Below are 20,758 nucleotides of genomic sequence, written 5' to 3' on the forward strand. Positions count from 1 at the left end.
ATAGTTAATGCTAACAAATGAAACTGAATGGCAACATTTTATATTTTTTGTGTATGTGTCTGGGTGTTGATTTTAAAGTCTAACCCTTTCAATTCTGTAAACTTAAAATCCAAACTAGCAGATGGTTACTGTGAATGCATGTGCCAACTGGGCACCGTCTTCCTTATTGATTCTTAGTTATGTAGCGCTTAAGAGTGATGTCTTGTAACAGGAGGAGTCACCAGCAAAGCAATATCCACACAAAAATTGTACAGATAGGTAACAATGACATTTAAGCAGAAGTGGTGGACGTTAAGCAAGCAATAATAACATTTTGTTATCATCATGAATCATGTTCTTATCATCATTATCAGAGTATAGGAAAAATTTTGCATATTGGTTCACAGTTGGCATTATCTGAAGTCCTTGCATTGATTGCATTTTAATTAAATCAACATTATATTTGGTCAGTCTGATCTTGAGGCATTAGAGATGTTAAATTGTGAAGATCTTGAGTTTTCATTAAAGGGCATGTCCGTGGTGGCCTGACAAAGTTTGATGTTTCTGCATAGACATAGAAGTTGTTATAACTTAGCCATAAAATGTCTGATCTGCCACAAAATTCACAGGTTTGGTAAGAGTCCTGGCCTGAAGACACCTAAAGACTAATATTCAGATATTATCATAGCGCCACCTGTTGGCAGCAGGATATATCATATATTTCACTAACTCAAACATACCAAGGTCAATCTGCACCAAACTTCATATGTTTGATAATAGTGCTGGCCTGAACACATCTACATGCCAATAATCAGTTATAGGCATAGCGCCACCAGCTGGCAGCGGCAAGTTTGGCACATTTAAATGACTTATGACATATTTTTTCTATATTTACTGTATTAAAAGCATACTGCCCACCGTTTGCTGTTTTCCTGAAGCCACCGGTCGGCGGTGAGCCCGGGTGCGAGGGCCCGTTCATCGCTGCTCGCAGCTTTAATTCTTCTTCTTCTCCAAAGTGAATCGCATTTTAGAGGACCTAAACATTCCCGAAAACTCACAAAACTTTGCACACACATCAAACCTGGCGAAAATTTACGTCTGATTTGGGTTTCAGAAGTGGGTGTGGCAAAATGGCTCGACAGCGCCACCTTTAGACGTTCAGCGGTGTGCGCTTTCAGCTGTGATTCACGTACATGCACCGAAATCGGTACACACATGTAACTCACCAATACCTACAAAAAAGCCTCTTGGAACAAAATCCGGAACCCAACAGGAAGTCGGTTAATATTAATATTCTCGGCAAAATTTGTGTCATTTTTGCCTTTTTCAGGTGTCGTACTTGAACGAACTCCTCCTACAGATTTATTCGGATCAACGCCAAATTTGCAGAGTCTAGTCTAAAGCCCTTTGTGACGTTAAATTGTGAAGATCTAGAGTTTTCATCGGAGGGCGTGTCCGTCGTGGCCTCGCAAATTTCGATGTTTCGCCATGAAAAAGGAAGTTGCTATAACTCAGGCATACAATGTCCTATCTGTCCCAAACTTCACATGTGTGATAACACTCCTGACCTGAAGACATCTAGATGCCAATTATCAGTTATAGTCATAGCGCCACCTGCAGGCAACAGGAAGTGTCATGCTGTACTCTACAACCAACTCCTCCTAGAGATTTATTCAGATCAACACCAAAATCGGTCAGTCTAATATAAAGGCCGTAGCGATGTTAAATTGTGAAGATCTTGAGTTTTCGGTTAAGGGCGTGTCCGTGGCGGCCTGACAAATTTCGAGGTCTCGCCATGGATATAAAACTTGTTATAACTCAGCCATAAAATGTCCGATTTGCCTCAAACTTCACATATTCGATAAGAGTCCTGGCCTGAACACATCTGAAGGCCAATCTTATATTATAATCACAGCGCCACCTGTTGGCAACAGGAAATTACTTGTATCAAACTCCTCCTAGAGATTTAATGATGTCAACATTATATTTGGCCATTCTGATCTAGAGGCTTTAGAGATGTTAAATTGTGAAGATCTTGAGTTTTCGTTAAAGGGCGTGTCTGTAGCGTCATGACAAAGTTTGATTTTCGCCATGGACATAGAAGTTGTTATAACTCAGCCATAAAATGTCCGATCTGCCTCAAACTTCACAGGTTTGGTAAGAGTCCTGGCCTGAAGACACCTAAAGGCCAATATTCAGATATTATCATAGCGCCACCTGTTGGCAGCAGGATATATCATATATTTCACTAACTCAAACATACCAAGGTCAATCTGCACCAAACTTCATATTTTTGATGAAAGTGCTGGCCTGAACACATCTACATGCCAATAATCAGTTATAGGCATAGCGCCACCAGCTGGCAGCAGGAAATTTGGCACATTTAAGTGACTTTGACATATTTCTCCTATTTTTACTGTATTAAAAGCATACTACCCACCATTTGCTGTGTTCCTAAAGCCACCGGTCGGCGGTGAGCCCGTGTGCGAGGGCCCGTTCATCGCTGCTTGCAGCTTTAATTAGGGCCCGAGCCCAAAAGGGCGAAGGCCCTATTGTTCTTCTAAGGATTCTTATTTGTTTTTTTTTTTTTTTTTTTTTTTATTTTTATTTTTTTTCAACCGTTGGGGCACTTTTGGGGGCCTTAACATACTCAAAAACTCTTGAAAATTTGCACACACGTCGGAATCTGCCGTCGTCCGGACGCCACAGAGGCTGGGACCCGGGCGTGGTTCAGGGCCTCTACAGCGCCCCCTGGAACACAGTTTGAAAACTTGATGTACTGCGCACACATACTTGCACGCACTCATATGAAACTCGGTACACATATAGAACTCATCGAGCTGAACAACTTTTGTACTCTATGTCATGGGCTCCACGCAACAGGAAGTGGGATATTTAGGGCTGTTTAAAAAGCGCATGCTCTGGAATTTAACGTACTCCTCCCAGGAATTCCATGGGATTGTCACCAAACTCGGTCAGCATGATCTCAAGACATTGGGGACGCTAAATTGCGAGGAGATTTTTGATATCTCGAACGGTTTGGCCGTGGCAAGGCGACAAAGTTATGGCGAGAAATGAGAAACAGGAAGTGTCTAATAACTGTTGCACACATTGCCTGATTCTGATGAAACTTCACCAGTTTGTTCCTTGTATGATGCCGATTCCATAAATGTGACTATTATGAGTCAAAGTTATAGCGCCACCAACTGGGAGCAGGAAGTGTGTCATTTTCAAAATGCTTTGAAATCAGCCTCTTAATTTTACTCGATTTTCTTTAAACTTCATCAAAATCATGTCAAAACACGGCCGATAAGAATATGTAAAGGGGTCGATGATAAATCAAATGCTGTTGCCATGGCAACGTGTCAAACTTTAAAATTACATTCCTGTCTTTTCGAGGCAGATAACATGCTTAGAATTTCATGAAACTCAACACACACATCAATATTAATGATAGTTAGACACTGGCAAAAGGTCATAAATGGGCGTGGAGCAGGCACTCTATAGCGCCATCTTTTGACAAAAGTTGGGGGGTTAGTTTTTCCTACAGTCACCAAACTCTGTACTTATATTGTTCTCATCAATCTGGACAACTTTCTAAATCAAACTCATTAGCTAAGACCAACAGAAAGCCGGCTATTTTGATTTGAATGTGGATTTTTTGAAAAATCAGGTAGTAAACAAATTCACACTACTCCTAAGAACAACCAGCTTTTCACACCAAACTTTTTTAACATGAAGAGAAGATTCTGAAGATGTTAAATTGCGAGCGGATTTGGGATATCTCGAACGGTGTTGACGTGGTGATTTTTTAAAGATGTAGTAAAAAACATAACCCTAATTTTTTATATCTTTAAAGTGCAGCATCCAAACTCTTTAAAACTTTTTTCACACAGAGATCTAATCATTCTGAGCAAGTGCTGGAAATATAAATTTTATACAAGCTTCAATGAATTAAAGAAAATTAAAAAAATAACTCAGAAACCTGCTGTCACTCTGGTGAATGTCTCTACAGTATGTGTGTGCGTTCAGTCAGGCACAGAGAAGCTCATTATTGCAGGGGGGAGGGGTGAGAGGCAGAGAGGGTGACAGAGTAGAGAGCCATTCTACAGACCATCTTTGAACAAAATGCACATACTGTATGTAGTGTAATTACATAAATATGTCTGATCTTTGAGAGTCTGATATTTTGAGAAAATATAAAGGGTCACTAAGTCTTTCATTGTTCGTATTTTGCAGTTGTTGTTTTTTATTTATTTTTTACTTAACTGTACCATGAACTTGTCCTATTCAGTCACATAGCAAAAGATTTTAAAAAATACAACTTTTTAGCATGATCAATTTATCTTCATTGATAGACAATATTTACATAGTGTTATTTATTGAATATAAAATAATAATAATAAAAAATTAAGACAAACTTTGACAACAAAACAAACGTTACTGTTATCTCTTCAAAACATCTGAAAACCATAATTTTAAGAACAGTTATAAATATATATATCACCCCGTTAAAATACTCAACTTGATTTTTAAAGATATTTTGAAAGAATGAAGCGTTTATAGAGCACTTTATTGTGTATTGCTGTACACCCACATGAACTGTGTTCATGTTCATGTTAATTCACTGTACATAACCTTTATATGAATACTTTTTTTTAGCTTAATATTAATTAACATTAATAAATGCTATTTATTTATTGGTCATGTTAACTGATATAGTTAATTTTAACAAATGAAACTGGATGGCAACATTTTATATTTTGTGTGTATGTGTCTGTGTGTTGATTTTAAAGTGTAACCCTTTCAATTCTGTAAACTTAAAATCCAAACTAGCAGATGGTTACTGTGAATGCATGTGCCAACTGGGCACCGTCTTCCTTATTGATTCTTAGTTATGACAACAATTAATTTTATACAAAAATATATTATACAAAAATTGTACAGATAGGTAACAATGACATTTAAGCAGAAGTGGTGGATATAAAGGAAGCAATAACAACATTTTGCTATCATCATGAATTACATGTTCTTATTTGTAGCATACTGGTTCACAGTTGGCATCTATCTGAAGTCCTTGCATTGATTGCATTTAATTAAATCAACATTATATTTGGTCAGTCTGATCTTGAGGCCTTAGAGATGTTAAATTGTGAAGATCTTGAGTTTTCATTAAAGGGCATGTCCGTGGTGGCCTGACAAAGTTTGATGTTTCTGCATAGACATAGAAGTGGTTATAACTTAGCCTGAAAATGTCTGATCTGCCACAAAATTCACAGGTTTGGTAAGAGTCCTGGCCTGAAGACACCTAAAGACCAATATTCAGATATTATCATAGCGCCACCTGTTGGCAGCAGGATATCTCATATATTTCACTAACTCAAACACACCAAGGTCAATCTGCACCAAACTTCATATGTTTGATAATAGTGCTGGCCTGAACACATCTACATGCCAATAATCAGTTATAGGCATAGCGCCACCAGCTGGCAGCAGCAAGTTTGGCACATTTAAATGACTTATGACATATTTTTTCTATATTTACTGTATTAAAAGCATACTGCCCACCGTTTGCTGTTTTCCTGAAGCCACCGGTCGGCGGTGAGCCCGGGTGCGAGGGCCCGTTCATCGCTGCTCGCAGCTTTAATTCTTCTTCTTCTTCTTCTTCTCCAAAATGAAAAGTCTTTTTGAGGGCCTAAACATGCCCGAAAACTCACGAAACTTTGCACACGCATCAGACCTGGCGAAAATTTACATCTGATATGGTTTTCAAAAGTGGGTGTGGCAAAATGGCTCGATAGCGCCACCTATAAAATTTCAACGGAGTGCCCCTCGAGCTACGTTTCATGTACATGTACGAAACTCGGTACACATATGTAACACACCAATACCTACAAAAAAGTCTCCTGGTGCAACATCCGAAACCCAACAGGAAGTCCGTTATATTGAATTTCCTGTACGATTTTTGTGCAGTTTTTGCCATTTTCAGGCCTCATACTTTAACGAACTCCTCCTACAGTTTTTATCCGATCATCTTCAAATTTGCTGAGTGTCATCATAAGGCCTTTGCGATGTTAAATTGCGAAGCTTTAGAGTTTTCGTCGAAGGGCGTGTCCGTGGCGGCCGGACAAACTTTGATGTTTCGCCATGAAAAAGGAAGTTGCTATAACTCAGGCATACGATGTCCGATCTGCCTCAAACTTCACATGTTTGATGACAGTCCGGTCCTGAACACACGTCAGTGCCCATATTCAGTTATAGTCATAGCGCCACCTGCTGACAACAGGAAATTACATATTTAACACTGTTACGGACTCTTAGCAACATATTGAAAAGCGTTAACAAGTCTTAAATAGGCTAGCAACATGCTACAAACATGCTAAAACATGCTAGCAACACTTAGCTAAGAGCTAAAGCATGCTATTAATACAAATACAAAAGGAAATTGCTGTAACTCATGTATATACTGTTGAATCTGACCCAAACTTAATATTCAACATGCTACAAAAATAATAAAGCATGCTAGCAACACTTAGCTAATATGCTAAAGCATGCTAATTATACAATAAAACAGGAAGTTACTCTAACTCAGGCATACCATGTCCAATCAGCCCCAAACTTAACATGTTTGATAAGAATCCTGGCCTAAACACACGTCCATGCCCGTATTCAGTTATAGTCATAGCGCCACCAGCTGGTAACAGGAAGCCACATGTTTAATACTGTTGTGGATGCCTAGCAACATTTTTAAAAAAATCAACAACTGTTAAACAGGGTAGCAACATGCTAGAAACATGCTATAACATTTTAGCAACATTTAGCTAAGTGCTAAAGCATAGTCTTAATGCAATGAAACAGGAAGTTACTGTAACTCAGGCATGCAATGTCCAATCAGCCCCAAACTTCACATGTTTGATAACAGTCCTGGCCTGAAGATATCTACATGCCAATATTCAGTTATAGTTATAGCGCCACCTACTGTCAACAGGAAGTGACATGTTTAACACTGTGACACACTATTAGCAACACACTAAAAAAGCCATTGAGTGCTAAACTAGTTTAAAACGTACTCAAACATGCTAGCAACACTTACTTAGTGCTAAAGCATGTTGTTAAAGACATAAAACAGGAAGTTACTGCAACTCAGACATGCAATGTCCAATCAGCCCCAAACTTCACGTTTGATAAGACTCCTGGCCTGAAGATATATACATGCCCATATTCAGTTATAGTCACAGCGCCACCTGCTGACAACAGGAAGTGATGTTTAATGGTGTTACGGACTCCTAGCAACATAATAAAAAGCTTTAGCAAGTTTTAAATAGGCTAGCATCATGTTAGAATCATGTTAAAACATGCTAGCAACACTTAGCTGAGAGCTAAAGCATGATATTAATACAAAGAAAAATAAGTGTAACTCATGCATACAATGTCCAATCTGACCCAAGCTTAATATGTTTGATAAGAGTCCTGGTCTGAACACAAGCCCATGCCCATATTCAGTTATAGTGATAGTGCCACCTGCTGGCAACAGGAAGTCACATGTTTAATACTGTTGTGGATGCCAAGCAACATTTTAAAAATATCAACAAGTGTTAAATAGGGTAGCAACATGCTAGAAACATGTTAGCAACATTTAGCTAAGTGCTAAAGCATACTCTTAATGCAATGAAACAGGAAGTTACTGTAACTCAGGCATGCAATGTCCAATCAGCCCCAAACTTAATATGTTTGATAAGAGTCTTGGCCTGAATACATTTACATGCCAATATTTAGTTATAGTCATAGCGCCACCAGCTGGCAACAGCAAATTACTTGTTTTACACTAACTTAAGCATGCAATGTACAATTTGCACCAAACTTGACATGTTTGCCAATAGGCCTGGCTTGAAGACATCTAAAAGCCAATATTTTGTAATAGCGCCACCTGTTGGCAGCAGGATATGTCATGACTTACACTCAAGCATGCCATGTTCAAGCTTCACCAAACTTCATATGTTTGATAAAAGCACTGGCCTGAACACATCTGCATGCCAATATTCAGTTATAGGCATAGCGCCACCAGCTGGCAGAAGGAAGATTGGCACATATCAATGACTTTGATATATTCCTCCTACATTTTCTGAGTTAATAGCATAGTGCCCACCATTCGCCACCGATCGGCGGTGAGCCCGAGTGCGAGGGCCCTACCATCGCTGCTTGCAGCTTTAATTTTATTTATTTTTTTTGTGTGTATTTTTTTGTCATTTTTATTTCTTAGTTCTGTACACATCATGGCTTATAACAATCATTAAAGCATCAGTCGTCTGCTTTTCTGTGCAAAAAGCAAATGCATCCATATCTAGGCTTGTGGTTATGCCCTTCTCCTGAGCCAGAATAATTAAATTTCTTTTTCTTTCATGTAGCAATAGTGCGGCGGAAGGGAGTAAGAACACGAGACAAAGTAGAGAAAGAGCTCTTGCATGATGCAGATAATATGTGACCCTGGACCACAAAACCAGTCTTAAGTCGCTGGGGTATGTTTGTAGCAATAGTCAAAAATACATTGCATGGGTCAAAATTTTTGATTTTTCTTTTATGCCAAAAATCATTAGGAAATTAAGCAAAGTTCATGTTCCATGAAGATTTTTTGTAAAATTCCTACTGTAAACATATCAAAATGTATTTTTTGATTAGTAATATGCATTGTTAAGAACCTAATTTGGACAACTTAAAAAGGTGATTTTCTCAGTCAGATTTTTTTGCATCCTCAGATTTCTGATTTCAAATAGATGTATCTCAGACAAATATTGTCCGATCCTAACAAACCATACATCAATGGAAAGCTTATTTATTGAGCTTTCATATGATGTATAAATCTCAGTTTTGTCAAATTTAACCTTATGACTGGTTTTGTGGTCCAGGGTCACATATTCCAATCACAAGCTGAGGAAAGGCATTTTTATTCCCGTGTAGATATTTGCAAATGGTGGAGAGGTCTACAAACTCTACATTGCCATCATCATCAGTCTTTTTAAATTCTTTTTCCAGTCTTTTTGCATTTCAGTTTTCACAGACACTAGTCCATATCACGATTTGAATTAAGTGACAGACCAACTTTTGATTTATTAATCCAAAAATCGACAAATTCCGTGGTATTCTGCGCTATAGTAAAGTCGTTTTTTATGAATGGAGTCCGCGATCCCGTCCGTGTTTTCGCTAAGGAGACATTGTAAACGCGCGATCATGTAGAGACAGAAATGACATGCCTTTGTGTAAATAAGATAAATAACATAAGGCTATTTAGTTTATTTGTTTTATGAAATTCTGAATTTTGCATACCTTTACATTTGGGGGGGCAGTCACAGCATTTAGGGGGGCATTGCCCCACCTTGCCCATGCCTATGTCCGGGCCCGCTCCCAACAAATGCTGAATATGAGAAGTTGGCAAAGCTAGAGAAACTGCTGGAGCCATGCAGGTATGGTCTACAAAGATAGCGTATTCATGAATTGGCATACAAGTTCTTTTAAATGTCATCTGAGTTAAATGAATCAGTCATGAATTATTTATTGCTCTGTTTCTGTCTGTGTGTGTGTGTGTGTGTGTGTGTGTGTGTGTGTGTGTGTGTCTCTGTCTGTCTGTCTGTCTCTCTCTGTGTGTGTGTGTGTGTGTGTGTGTGTGTGTGTGTGTGTAGGTACATCACTGAGCTCCTTGGTGGGGATAAGTATGTATCCTGCTCTGTGGTTCTACCTGCCCTGTGCCACCTCCAGCACACGATGAAGATCTCAGATGATGATCCTGCCTATATTGTGCGATTCAAGGCTGCCTTCACCAAGGACCTCAACCAGCGGAGGGAGAATATAAACCTGGAATGGCTTAAGGTATGTCAGCCTGACCAGAAGATAACTGCATTGTTTGACCATTATAGACTGTTAAGCCAGTAGATTTGTCAGTGAATAGATGAATGAGTCATGAAGAGATATGGAGGTTGGATTTGGAAAGTGAAATTTTCATCTATCAATAATAATTATTTTTTAATCATCAAAGGTGGCGACTGCTCTAGATCCACGATTTAAGGACCTCAAGTGCTTGCCCAGAGCAGAGAGGGAGCCAGTGTGGGCAAAGCTAAGTGAGTTGGTGAAGGGAGAAGAACCTGCTCTGCAGCCACTCAGGGAGGAGAACCCTCAGCCACCCAAGAAGAAAACAGCCCTGCTACTGATAGGATCAGACTCAGAATCAGATGAGGAGACACCAGAGGACAATACTGTGGAGAGGTACAAGGTAGAGCCCAGTGCCAGTCTAGATCAGTGTCCACTGAAGTGGTGGTCAGAGCACACTTCTGTCTATGGTAAGATGGCCCACATTGCCGGTAAATACTTGGGGACTCCTGCCACAACTGTCCCATGCAAGAGACTTTTTTCTTTAGCAGGCCATATTGTGCAGAAGAGGAGATCTAGTTTGTCACCAGAAAATGTGAACAAGCTGGTCTGCCTGAGTTACTGTATTTATTCTGTATTTAAACAGAATAAATACAGTAATTGGCCACTGCCCTTTAGGAAAAAAATGTCAATCTGAAAATATAATTATATTTTTATTTAATAAACACGTACACCATCTAGAGGCCCTACTGTTCTCATATTATATATAACTGATGCTCTACAAAACAGCAAGCTTCAAAACACTTTTTTTCTTACTGCTGAAAATGAGATCATTTACTGTGAAATTCATTTTCTCTCCGGTACATCACCATTGTAAGCTACATGTCAGTGTAGTCTATAGTTACAATAAAAAAAGTGTTAAATCTTGTTTTAATCTTGTGGTTATTTTGGGAAAAACAGTAGAGGGGGGGGGGGGGGGGGGCATTTTATATAATGAACTGTGGCCTTCTAACCTTTAAAACTTATGTGAATTGTGTTTAAACTCTGACATACAATGTTATGTAGAAAGAACTGTCAAGACCAGTGTGGTGGAGTCAAGTGCGGTTAAATGTTTCTGAAACCTATAATGTACTTAATGTAATGATACTTAATCTGAATGTCTTAATGTAATAGGAGTTAAGGTCAATCAAGACTGAATCGGATCTCTGCATGCACCAGATGATGACAGTTACACTTAAGGCATTTTTCATTTAATGCCAATGATTGATGTACATTAGATTAAACAAAAGACCTCAACATTCCATGTAACTCATAGAATATTTTTTCTCTCACACAAACCTCAAGAGAAAATGTATTTGTGTGATGGCATGTTCAGACAGATCATGTTCAAACCGTCTTCATCAATGGCACAATCAATACCCAGCTCTCAATTCATTGCCTTGGTTCATACCAGAGAACTCCATGAACACAAAATGTCTATCGTTATGTTTATGTAATGAATTCCCTTTGAGTACATTTAAAGCACCTACAGTAAGTCTAAAGACAAAAAATTTTCCTGCCACTGCACCTAAAACCGGTGCCACTAAATTGCTCAGCTAATAAGCAGAATCAGAATTAGGCATCAGATCAAAATTAGCTTTATTCGCCAAGTGTGCACAGACACACAAATTTTTTGTGTGTTTTTTTAAGGTGCTGTTGGTACATAAATGTGTGCATACATACACACACTGTATTGCCAAAAGTGTTCGCTCAACTGCCTTGACTCGCATATGAACTTAAGTGACATCCCATTCTTAATCCATAGGGTTCAATATGACATCGATCCCCCTTTTGCAGCTATAACAGCTTCAACTCTTCTGGGAAGGCTGTCCACAAGGTTTAGGAGTGTGTTTATGGGAATTTTTGACCATTCTTCCAGAAGTGCATTTGTGAGATCACACACTGATGTTGGACGAGAAGGCCTGGCTCTCAGTCTCTGCTCTAATTGCTGATACTCAGCTCTATATTTCTTTGTGGCCTGGTGAAACATACCAATTTTGAAAAACTAACAGAATGCATTGTTGACACAAAAAACTGGATGGAAAGTAATTTCTTACTGCTAAATTCTGAAAAAACAGGGGTGTTAATTATTGGACCAAAAACTTCTGCATGTAATTAATCTAAAATACTGTTGAATACTCGATGGCTGCTCGGTCAATTTTTGGTCATCAGTTAGGAACCTAGAGTTCTTACTAGAACCATGAAAGTATGACCATATTAGCCCGGTTCTGTCAACACTGCACTGGTTCCCTATTAAACATTACATATATTTTAAAATCTTGCTAATTACTAATAAAGCCCTGAATGTTTTAGCTCCTCAGTACTTGAGCGAGCTCTTATCATATTATAGTCCCTCACGTCCGCCTCGTTCTCAAAACTCTGGCAATTTGATAATACCTAGAATATCAAAATCAACTGCGGGCGGCAGATCATTTTCAGATTTAGTGCCCAAATTCCGGAACAATCTGCCTAACACTGTTCGGGAGGCAGACACACTCTTGTCAGTTTAAATCTGGATTAAAGACACATCTCTTTAACCATTAAAGGATTGTTAGGCTGCAGTAATTAGGTCAACCGGAACCGGGAACACTTTCCATAACACCTGATGTACTTGTTGCATCAGAAGAAGAATGTCATCTACGCTAATATTAGTTTCTTTCTTTCTTATTCCGAGGTCACCGTAGCCACCAGATTTGTACCAAGGGGGCATTTTACCCCACCTATGGTGTATAGCCAGCCTGACAAAGCAATTTGCTTTAAACATTTACAGCAAAATCAGAGTACAGGCAGTTTTAGCTTAAAATAAAAAATAATATAATCATTTGTTGGCTGATGCTAAGAGGGCGCGACTCTCACAGTGCATTATGGGTTACCTCTAGCTGTTGAGTGTACATCGGTTGTACACTCATTTTTGCAGTGCATTGTGGGATTGAATGAGTGCACTTGAGAGCGTCCACTATGGTTCAGCACACCACTTAAAATGGCCGTTTCCTCAAATAGTGCCCTATTTGAGGGTATGGGGGCGATTTCGGATACAGCCCATGTTTTCCATGTCTCCTTAATCAAACAAACTTAATTCAGATCATCAGCTCATTTGTACAGACTCCAAGACCTTAAATGGGTGTGTCAGAGATATGCAATGTTGGGGGGCCTCCAGGAACGTGGTTAAGAACCACTGCATTAAACAAAAGACATCAACATTCCATGTAACTCATAGAATAATTTTTTTTCTCACACGAACTTCAAGAGAAAATGTGTTTGTTTGTGATTGCATGTTCAGACAGATCATGTTCAAACCGTCTTCATCAATGCCACACTTGGCCAATCCAAACCCATCTCTCAATTTATTCCCTTGGTTTATACCAGAGAACTTCATTTGCCATGAACGCAAAATGTCTATCAGATGTTTATGCTATGTATTCCCTTTGAGTACATTAAAGCACCTACAGTAAGTCTAAAGACAAGTCGAGTCAGGATTATTGGGGTTTTGAATCAGGGCTTCAGACTGCGACTAAATGATCACATTTCGCGACTTTGCCACTGCACCTAAAACTGGTGCCACTAAATTGCTCAGCTAATAAGCAGAATCAGAATTAGGCATCAGATCAAAATTAGCTTTATTCCCCAAGTGTGCACAGACACACAAATCATTTTTGTGCTTTTTTAAGGTGCTGTTGGTACATACATGCTTTTTCCTGGGCCGCCAAGAGTGTCAGGCTCCGCCATTGCCTGAACACTCAAGGCTGGACGATTGGCTGATTGCCAGCACCCATTCCCAGTGCCTTTCTTCCTGGAGGTGCATGAAAAAGTCACTAGGTCTTGGAGAGCACCTTATTCTGCCCAAAACAGAGCTAGTGCTTCTTCCATCCTCACCACCCTTGATGGCGAAGCAAACGGTTACGTGGAGATCCCCCCAGTTGCGAATGCTATTGCGATGCGAATTGAGCCAAGGCTTATAGATCTGCTGGACAGGCTGCCCTGCATGCTATGGCCCTTCTCCAGGTCTACCAGGTGAGACCACTTTAGTGTTGGCTTCGCATGGGTTTCAGTCACCCCGTCCTGCCTCCAAAACTTCAGCCCTTGGTCGGACCTTGCTTTTTTCCGAGCAGGAGTTCCTCAAGTTTATGTGTCCAGGCATGTTGTTGTCTCAACAGCCTCGAGTTGCTAGTAGTATTGTTTGATCTGCACCGTTTTAAACTGCTGCTACATTACAAGCATGTACTGGTCTGGATGGACAACAATGTAGCTGTTGCATACATCAGTAGTCAGGGTGGTCTACACTCATGTTGCATGTTGCAACTCGGCCGCCGCCGCCTTTAAAATCAGAAGCATCCAAGGTCGCTTCTTGCCATTCACATTCCAGGCAAAATCCAGCTAAACCATGCGACTCCACTCCGAGACAGTCCAGCTGATTAGGATACGCTTTGGGGAGGCACAGGTAGAGTTCCCTTCATGGTGAGCTCTGTTTGGAGTTCCTCCATCACCCTCAACAATCAAGCGTGGCACAGCGCCAGACACCAGGTCTAGCACTTGTGTGTATGCCAAAAGTCATGTCTAGTACTAGACTAGGTACCCATGTGTTGCGATTCCCCCTACGGGTAATTCCACGTGTATATTCTTTCACGGTACGACTCCCCTCATGGTGAGTCTGTGTCTTCCCTGGCAGAACTGTTCTGCTGTCTCTGCTCAGTATTGGTCTCACCCAGGCTAGACTGAGTCTACCGCAGGGACATTCCATATGTTGCACTGCCTGGTTGGCTAGTCCATGTTTAGTTTCCACACAATACCAAATAAAAAAAATTATTAATTAATTTGTTCGAATGGCTGATTCATTCAGGAATAAAGCAAGTGGCTTTCTTTATGAATGGGTGATTGGATCGTTGACTCACTAGATTCTTTTACAAATGCACGTTCATTCATAACGCTGTGTTTGAATGGAGATGCGCTGCAGTGCAGTTGTGACTGCATAGTTCATCGCAATCTCATAAAAAAGTTCCATTATAATCAACGAAGCTCTCTACACTGCACAATCAATCTCTTATTTACAATCTCTCTACACTTTATGAAATAATTTGTGAGATATGTCCATAATACATTACTCAACGCTCCAAAAACACACACAGTAGTGAACACACACCTGGAGCAGTGGGCAGCCATTGCTGCGGCGCCTGGGGAGCGGTTGGGGGTTCAGTGCCTTGAACAAGGGACTCACCTCAGTCGTGGTATTGAGGGTGGAGAGAGTGCTGGTGATTCATTCCCCCCACCTACAATCCCTGCCTGACTTGAGACTCGAACCTGCAACTTTTGGGTTACAAGTCCGACTCTCTAACCATTAGGCCACGGCTGTCCCTAAGTTTATCATGTAGATGCTAGATACCTCCCAGCCCCCAACATCATCTGCGTGACGCAAATTACATTAATAACGCAATTTTATTTGCTTTAAATTATTTTAACGCCATAAGGGCTTTGTGTTAATTGCATGCATTAACGTATTAATGTTGAAAGCCCTAATAAATATATATGAAAAAGTTAGGACACCCTATTGAATTCCATGGTTTTCTGTATCAGGACATTATAAAAGATGATCTGGTCCTTGGCAAGTCTTAAAATTTGGAAAATAAATCTTCAGATTAACATCATCACATGACATATCACAAAGACCATGTGTGACAAAGTTAGGAAAAGTTAGTTCCTGATTGTGATTCTTCCCTGATCGAGCTGATTAATCTCTTCCTTTTCTTGAACTGTTCCGAATTCTAAGTCAAGCCCGCCGGACGTTCGCAGGTCAAGTTTGACAGCAGCTGCTTACTCAAGCCCGCCGCCTGTTCCCGAGTCAAGCCACCCGGCCAAGTCCTGTAAAATTCCCCAAAGACTTTTTCGGAGGGGACAATATACAGCCGTAGTGGCCAGGCTGAGGGTTGAGGCCAAGGATATGGAGGCTGCTCAGCCATGGCTCCCAGTACTACCTGCCTCACCATGGCTCCTTGAGCCCTCTGCTCCGCCATGGTGCCCTGAGCTCCCTCATCCGCCCTGGAGGCCTCCTGTGGCCCCCAAATACGCACAGACCACAACAGTGGGAAACCCAACAATGCTTACCAAAATTAACTATGGATTTATTCTTGCATGCCCGAGAGGCGTTTCAAAGATGGCCACTGGGTGACATGACGCCTTAAAGGGACCTCAGAATATATTGAGAACACTTTAATTACAATAGGCCAATTTAATAAAATGTTATTACCTTTTTTTTTTTTTTTTATAACTGTTGGCGCTGTTTCTCAAGGTGACGCTGCCCCAAACTTTTTGGTGTACTGTCAGACACAGGCTGAGTTCCGTATAACAATACACCAATAAGTTTGTAAATTTTTTTTTTTAATGTAAAAATTTATAGATAAGTCTGAGACTCAAATCTGCAACCTTCGCGTTACAAGTCAGACTCCCTTACTATTAGGCCATGACTGCCCCCAAAAAACACACCCACATTCATTTTCACGTGTTATTCAAGAACGGTTTGACTAATCAACTTGATTTCTATAACTTTTTGCCAGCACAGTCTGAAGATGATCTGAGCCAATTTTGGTGGAAATCAGACAAACCGTCTAGGGCAAGTTAGAAAAAGTAGGTTTTATGAACTATTAAAAATAGCCAAAAAATGTATTAGCATAAGCATGATTGAAACTAAATGGAGGCACTAGAGAGTTTTAGACTCCAAACTTGCTATGGTTAATTTTGAGACTGTCCTCCACCTGTGTGCCAAATTTCATAACTTTCCTGCAAATGGTTCTATGGGCTGTCAGACTCAGGAGTGAAAGAAACATAAGACAAAGAAGAAGAAATCGAACTGATTCAAATGGATAATAAGAATGCCAGTGGATGCAATAGGTGCCAGTATTTATTATTTGGTAATTTAATAATTAATTTAAAGAGTTTCATGTTGTATTAACAATTATTTATTTAAATATTTCAATTTATTTAAAGATTTAATTTTTTGTAATTTGGTCCTCTGACCCAAAATATTGCCCCATATGTGAAAAAGATCACTTCTGACACTGTTTAGAATTTGAAATAATGTGGAAGTCAATACATCAACATAAGCAATCACAACTAATCTCATGATTTTGCAATATGTAAATCTGTTTTCACCCACAAACTTGATAGTTTTGAGGGTATTACTGTAATAATATCCACCTAAATGTTTTTATTTGATAATTAATGTTATTAGTCTTTGGTAACCTAACGTACATTAAGCCTTTCTTCTTTTCTTAGAAAAGAACCTTCTATCAAAGGTGAGGTTCAACAAACTTCTTCCCCCAACACACCAACATAAATCTGATCAGTTGTCTTCAAGGGATTTGCATGATTAATTTCTCAGGAAAGATCACATTTTTCATGGTCTCTGTAAATGATTGTGTAACTTAACATTCTTCACCTCCACTTCTCATGATGACAGACTTACAGTTTCATTTCAGAGCCCTATAAAAGAGTATCTTCAGCCCAATCAGAGAGACAACGTCTGCTGTGTTGTTATACTGTATGTGTGGTGCTTTTGCTGAAGACCCAGGATTAACAAGAACAGTAAGTAAATGTTTTAAAGCTTTATGTAGATAATGTCTTTTTAGCAATAGAACAGCAATTAAAAGGTTTATTTTTCATTATAATTGGCATGTGAAAACAATAGCTAGAAAGAATTCCACATTTATCAGTAATAAGCTTTAAAATATGGGCAATAACTATGACCTGCACACTACCAAAATTTATCTGACTGCGCAAGAAAGTGAGATTACATGAACTTGTCAACTGTAGTATGGCTATCTAATGTCATATTTGAAAGTAGCCTCAATTATAGCTTAAACTAAAATTTTAAATTATTTGTAATAGATTTCAGATCATCCATTGTTTACTGCTTTTAACTTTTGGTAACACTTACAATAAGGTTAATTTGCTAACATTAGTTAACAACTTTAGTTTTCATTAACTAATAAAAAATACATCTGCATCATTCAGTGGCTAGTTTATAATGACATGGTGTGATTTTTATTAGTTTCATGTTATTTACAATAGCTGTATAACACTTTGCAATGAAACTATTATGATATATCTTATGCATAAAACCTTTAAACACACAGGCATCAAGAATCAGCATATGAATCTCAACAATGGTGACATTCAAAGCTTCATGCTGCAATGCATGCTGGGTTTTTCATAATATTATAATATGGTAATAGAGCATCGCTTTGGTAAGAGAAGAAACACTGAAAAAAACAATGAACCTGGTGTTTAAAAATGATTATGTCATTAGCAAAATGTAGTCACTGATATGTTTTAGTCCTGTTTTGTCACAACAGACCTGTTTAAAATCACAGTTACAACAGTCAATGAAAAGCTAATGTTAAGTTCACCATCATTGTAGTGTCCAAAAAACCAAAAACATCTAAACATCTGCTAATTCTCGGTAAGCACTTCCGTAGACATCTGACAGAAATAGAATCAGTCTGGGTAGTATTGTGAAGCTGTAATGCTGTTTTAGTTGTTAATTCATTCAATTCAAAACTGTAATTAATTCACTGCATCAAACTATACAAAAGCAGTTACTTCCTGGCAACTGTGCTGTCAGTAAATTCCTTTTATTTCAAGGAAAAATATACTGTAAAACATAACAGTCAGTTAACTAAATGAAAAAAAAAAATATTTTCATGAAATATTAGTGAATACAGAAAACAGTTATGCAAAGTCATGAACTGATAACAAGAGTAAATATTTAATTCAACTGTATTATGTTTTTGCGCAAGAGTGATCTGTTAGTTTAATTTAGTTTAGGGGTCACTATTGTGCTGGATAGTAGATCCTGTGATGATCTGCTCTGCAAAGACAGTAACAGTGAAGTTGCTGATACAGTGATGATTTTTTGTTAAGTACATACATGTGTGCTATAGCTAACAATGAACTGCAATGATTTGAGTTACAAGAATGTTTTTAATGTTTTAATGGTATTTTACTATTACACATTAAGTGTTTGCAGTTTTATATTAAAAAAATTCCTTCTCAGATGACGCAAATGGAATAAGTTCACAGTACACTGTAAAAAGTTTTGACCAGTTTCAACTTAAAAACATAACATTTTAAGGCAGCTGCTAAACTTAAGTTAAATCAACTTAAGTCATTTAAACTCATAAGTTAAATCAACAAATTTTGTTTGTAATAAGTTAAAATGACTTGAGCTGATTTAATTAAAAAACTTAAGGCAGCTGCTGAACTTATGTTTTTAAGTTGAATCTGGTGAAAGCATTTTACAGTGTACTAACATGGTATGAATGCTAGTTTATAGTTTATAGCAATTAGAGCAAAGTTAATTTCTATGTTATAATTATGTCAAAATACTGTAAAATTCAGAGCTGTAAATTAACAGTACTTTACTGGCAACCCTAACAAATCAATTGGAGTTAAAGCAGTTCCAAAAACGACAATTACACAATCTCACTAATTTGATCCAGGTTCAATGAGTCAAGATAATTTGATGTGCACGCTTATTCTTAAGCAGCCCTTAATGTCGATCATCAAATCGATCTGTGCTGTTTAATGATTTTGAGAAATTGTGTTTACCTCAGTGCATAACTGACATGTCACCAGGTATATTCTTCATCAGTAAAGGTTAGAAAGTCATGCAAAAATATATCCATTTTGCTGTCAGGAGTGTGCAAGGCTTACACAAAATATACAGTACATTTTTGTTGTTTAAACCTCCATATAAGTGTATTTTAATAATAGCGGAAAACTTAAAAATCAAATGTAAGCTATCTTATACAGCTCTAATTACTAAGTTGAATTAATTAATTTGTATTCCTCTTACCAGTTAAAATGTAGTCCGTTTTTTATTTATTTTATTTTTGAATTGAGTGATTTTAACTTTTAATTTACGGTTTTTAATGATTTAAAGCAGAGGTCTCAAACTCAATTCCTGGAGGGCGGCAGCTCTACAGAGTTTAGCTCCAACCAGATTTAACTCACACCTGCTTTAAATTTCTAGTAATCCTGAAGACCTTGATTAGCTGGATCAGGTGTGTTTGATAAGGGTTGGAGCGAAAATGTGCAGAGCTATGGCCCTCCAGGAGTTGAGTTTGAGACCACTGATTTAAAGTGTCATTTTAGATTCTAATAGTTTAATGTTCAATGTTCTAATAATGCTAATAATGTTAAAGTTCTAATAAATATAAAAGGTAGGTGTAATAAAACCAGAGAGATAGGCTGCATAGAAACTGAATGTGTAAGTAGTGGAACGTGCAAAATCTTAAAACAATGTAATTAAATCTTACATTAAACACAATGAATTAAATAGAGTTGGTTGTGGCCTATATAAATGTTTTTTTTTTATTTGATGAAGCACCAGACCAACTACACCAATGAGTAAAAGAAACCATTTTAAGATGAATTTAGTCAATTAACAGAGACATATTGTAGTACACCTAGAACTATGATTTAATGGCTTATCACTTTTGGCCAACAGGTGGCGCTGTCTCAAAACGTTTTGAATTATTTCAGGTCATGGTCTCGATCATAGACTGTAAAAAAAGATGGACAACGCGTTTCCGCTTCTTTCCACTATAGAAAAGTGAAGCCAAAACAGCTCAATACGGGCGCTACCATCTTGGGGGAAGTTACGTCATTTGGAGCCAGAGCATGCGCAGTAGAGGTTCGTTTGGAGCCAGAGCATGCGCAGTAGTGTCGTGAGGCGGAGCCGCGGTGTCAAAGTCCCGCCCAAACTCCCGCAGACCCAATCGCACGATCACAATCATGACAACACACCCCGTTTTTATAGCATCAAATAAGTACTTAAATGCAAACTTATTAGAAAAACGAACACCTGAGCATGAATCAGCATTATAAGAAC

The 20,758-nt window shown here is 38.6% G+C and overlaps 1 protein-coding gene across 1 annotated transcript in view; it reads left to right on the forward strand.

Annotated features, from left to right (window-relative positions):
- Nucleotides 1-9,735: 9,735 nt before the first annotated feature.
- LOC141334962 (cytosolic phospholipase A2 gamma-like) overlaps nucleotides 9,736-20,758 on the forward strand; it is a 39,621-nt gene continuing 28,598 nt past the window's right edge. Inside the window, exons 1-3 of the mRNA XM_073840183.1 lie at nucleotides 9,736-9,840; nucleotides 10,007-10,233; nucleotides 13,726-13,887. Coding sequence (XP_073696284.1) covers nucleotides 9,736-9,840; nucleotides 10,007-10,233; nucleotides 13,726-13,887 — 494 coding nt within the window. The remainder of the gene's footprint in view (nucleotides 9,841-10,006; nucleotides 10,234-13,725; nucleotides 13,888-20,758) is intronic.

Source organism: Garra rufa, chromosome 5 (genome assembly GCF_049309525.1).
Source record: "Garra rufa chromosome 5, GarRuf1.0, whole genome shotgun sequence".
Classification (NCBI taxonomy): domain Eukaryota; kingdom Metazoa; phylum Chordata; class Actinopteri; order Cypriniformes; family Cyprinidae; genus Garra; species Garra rufa.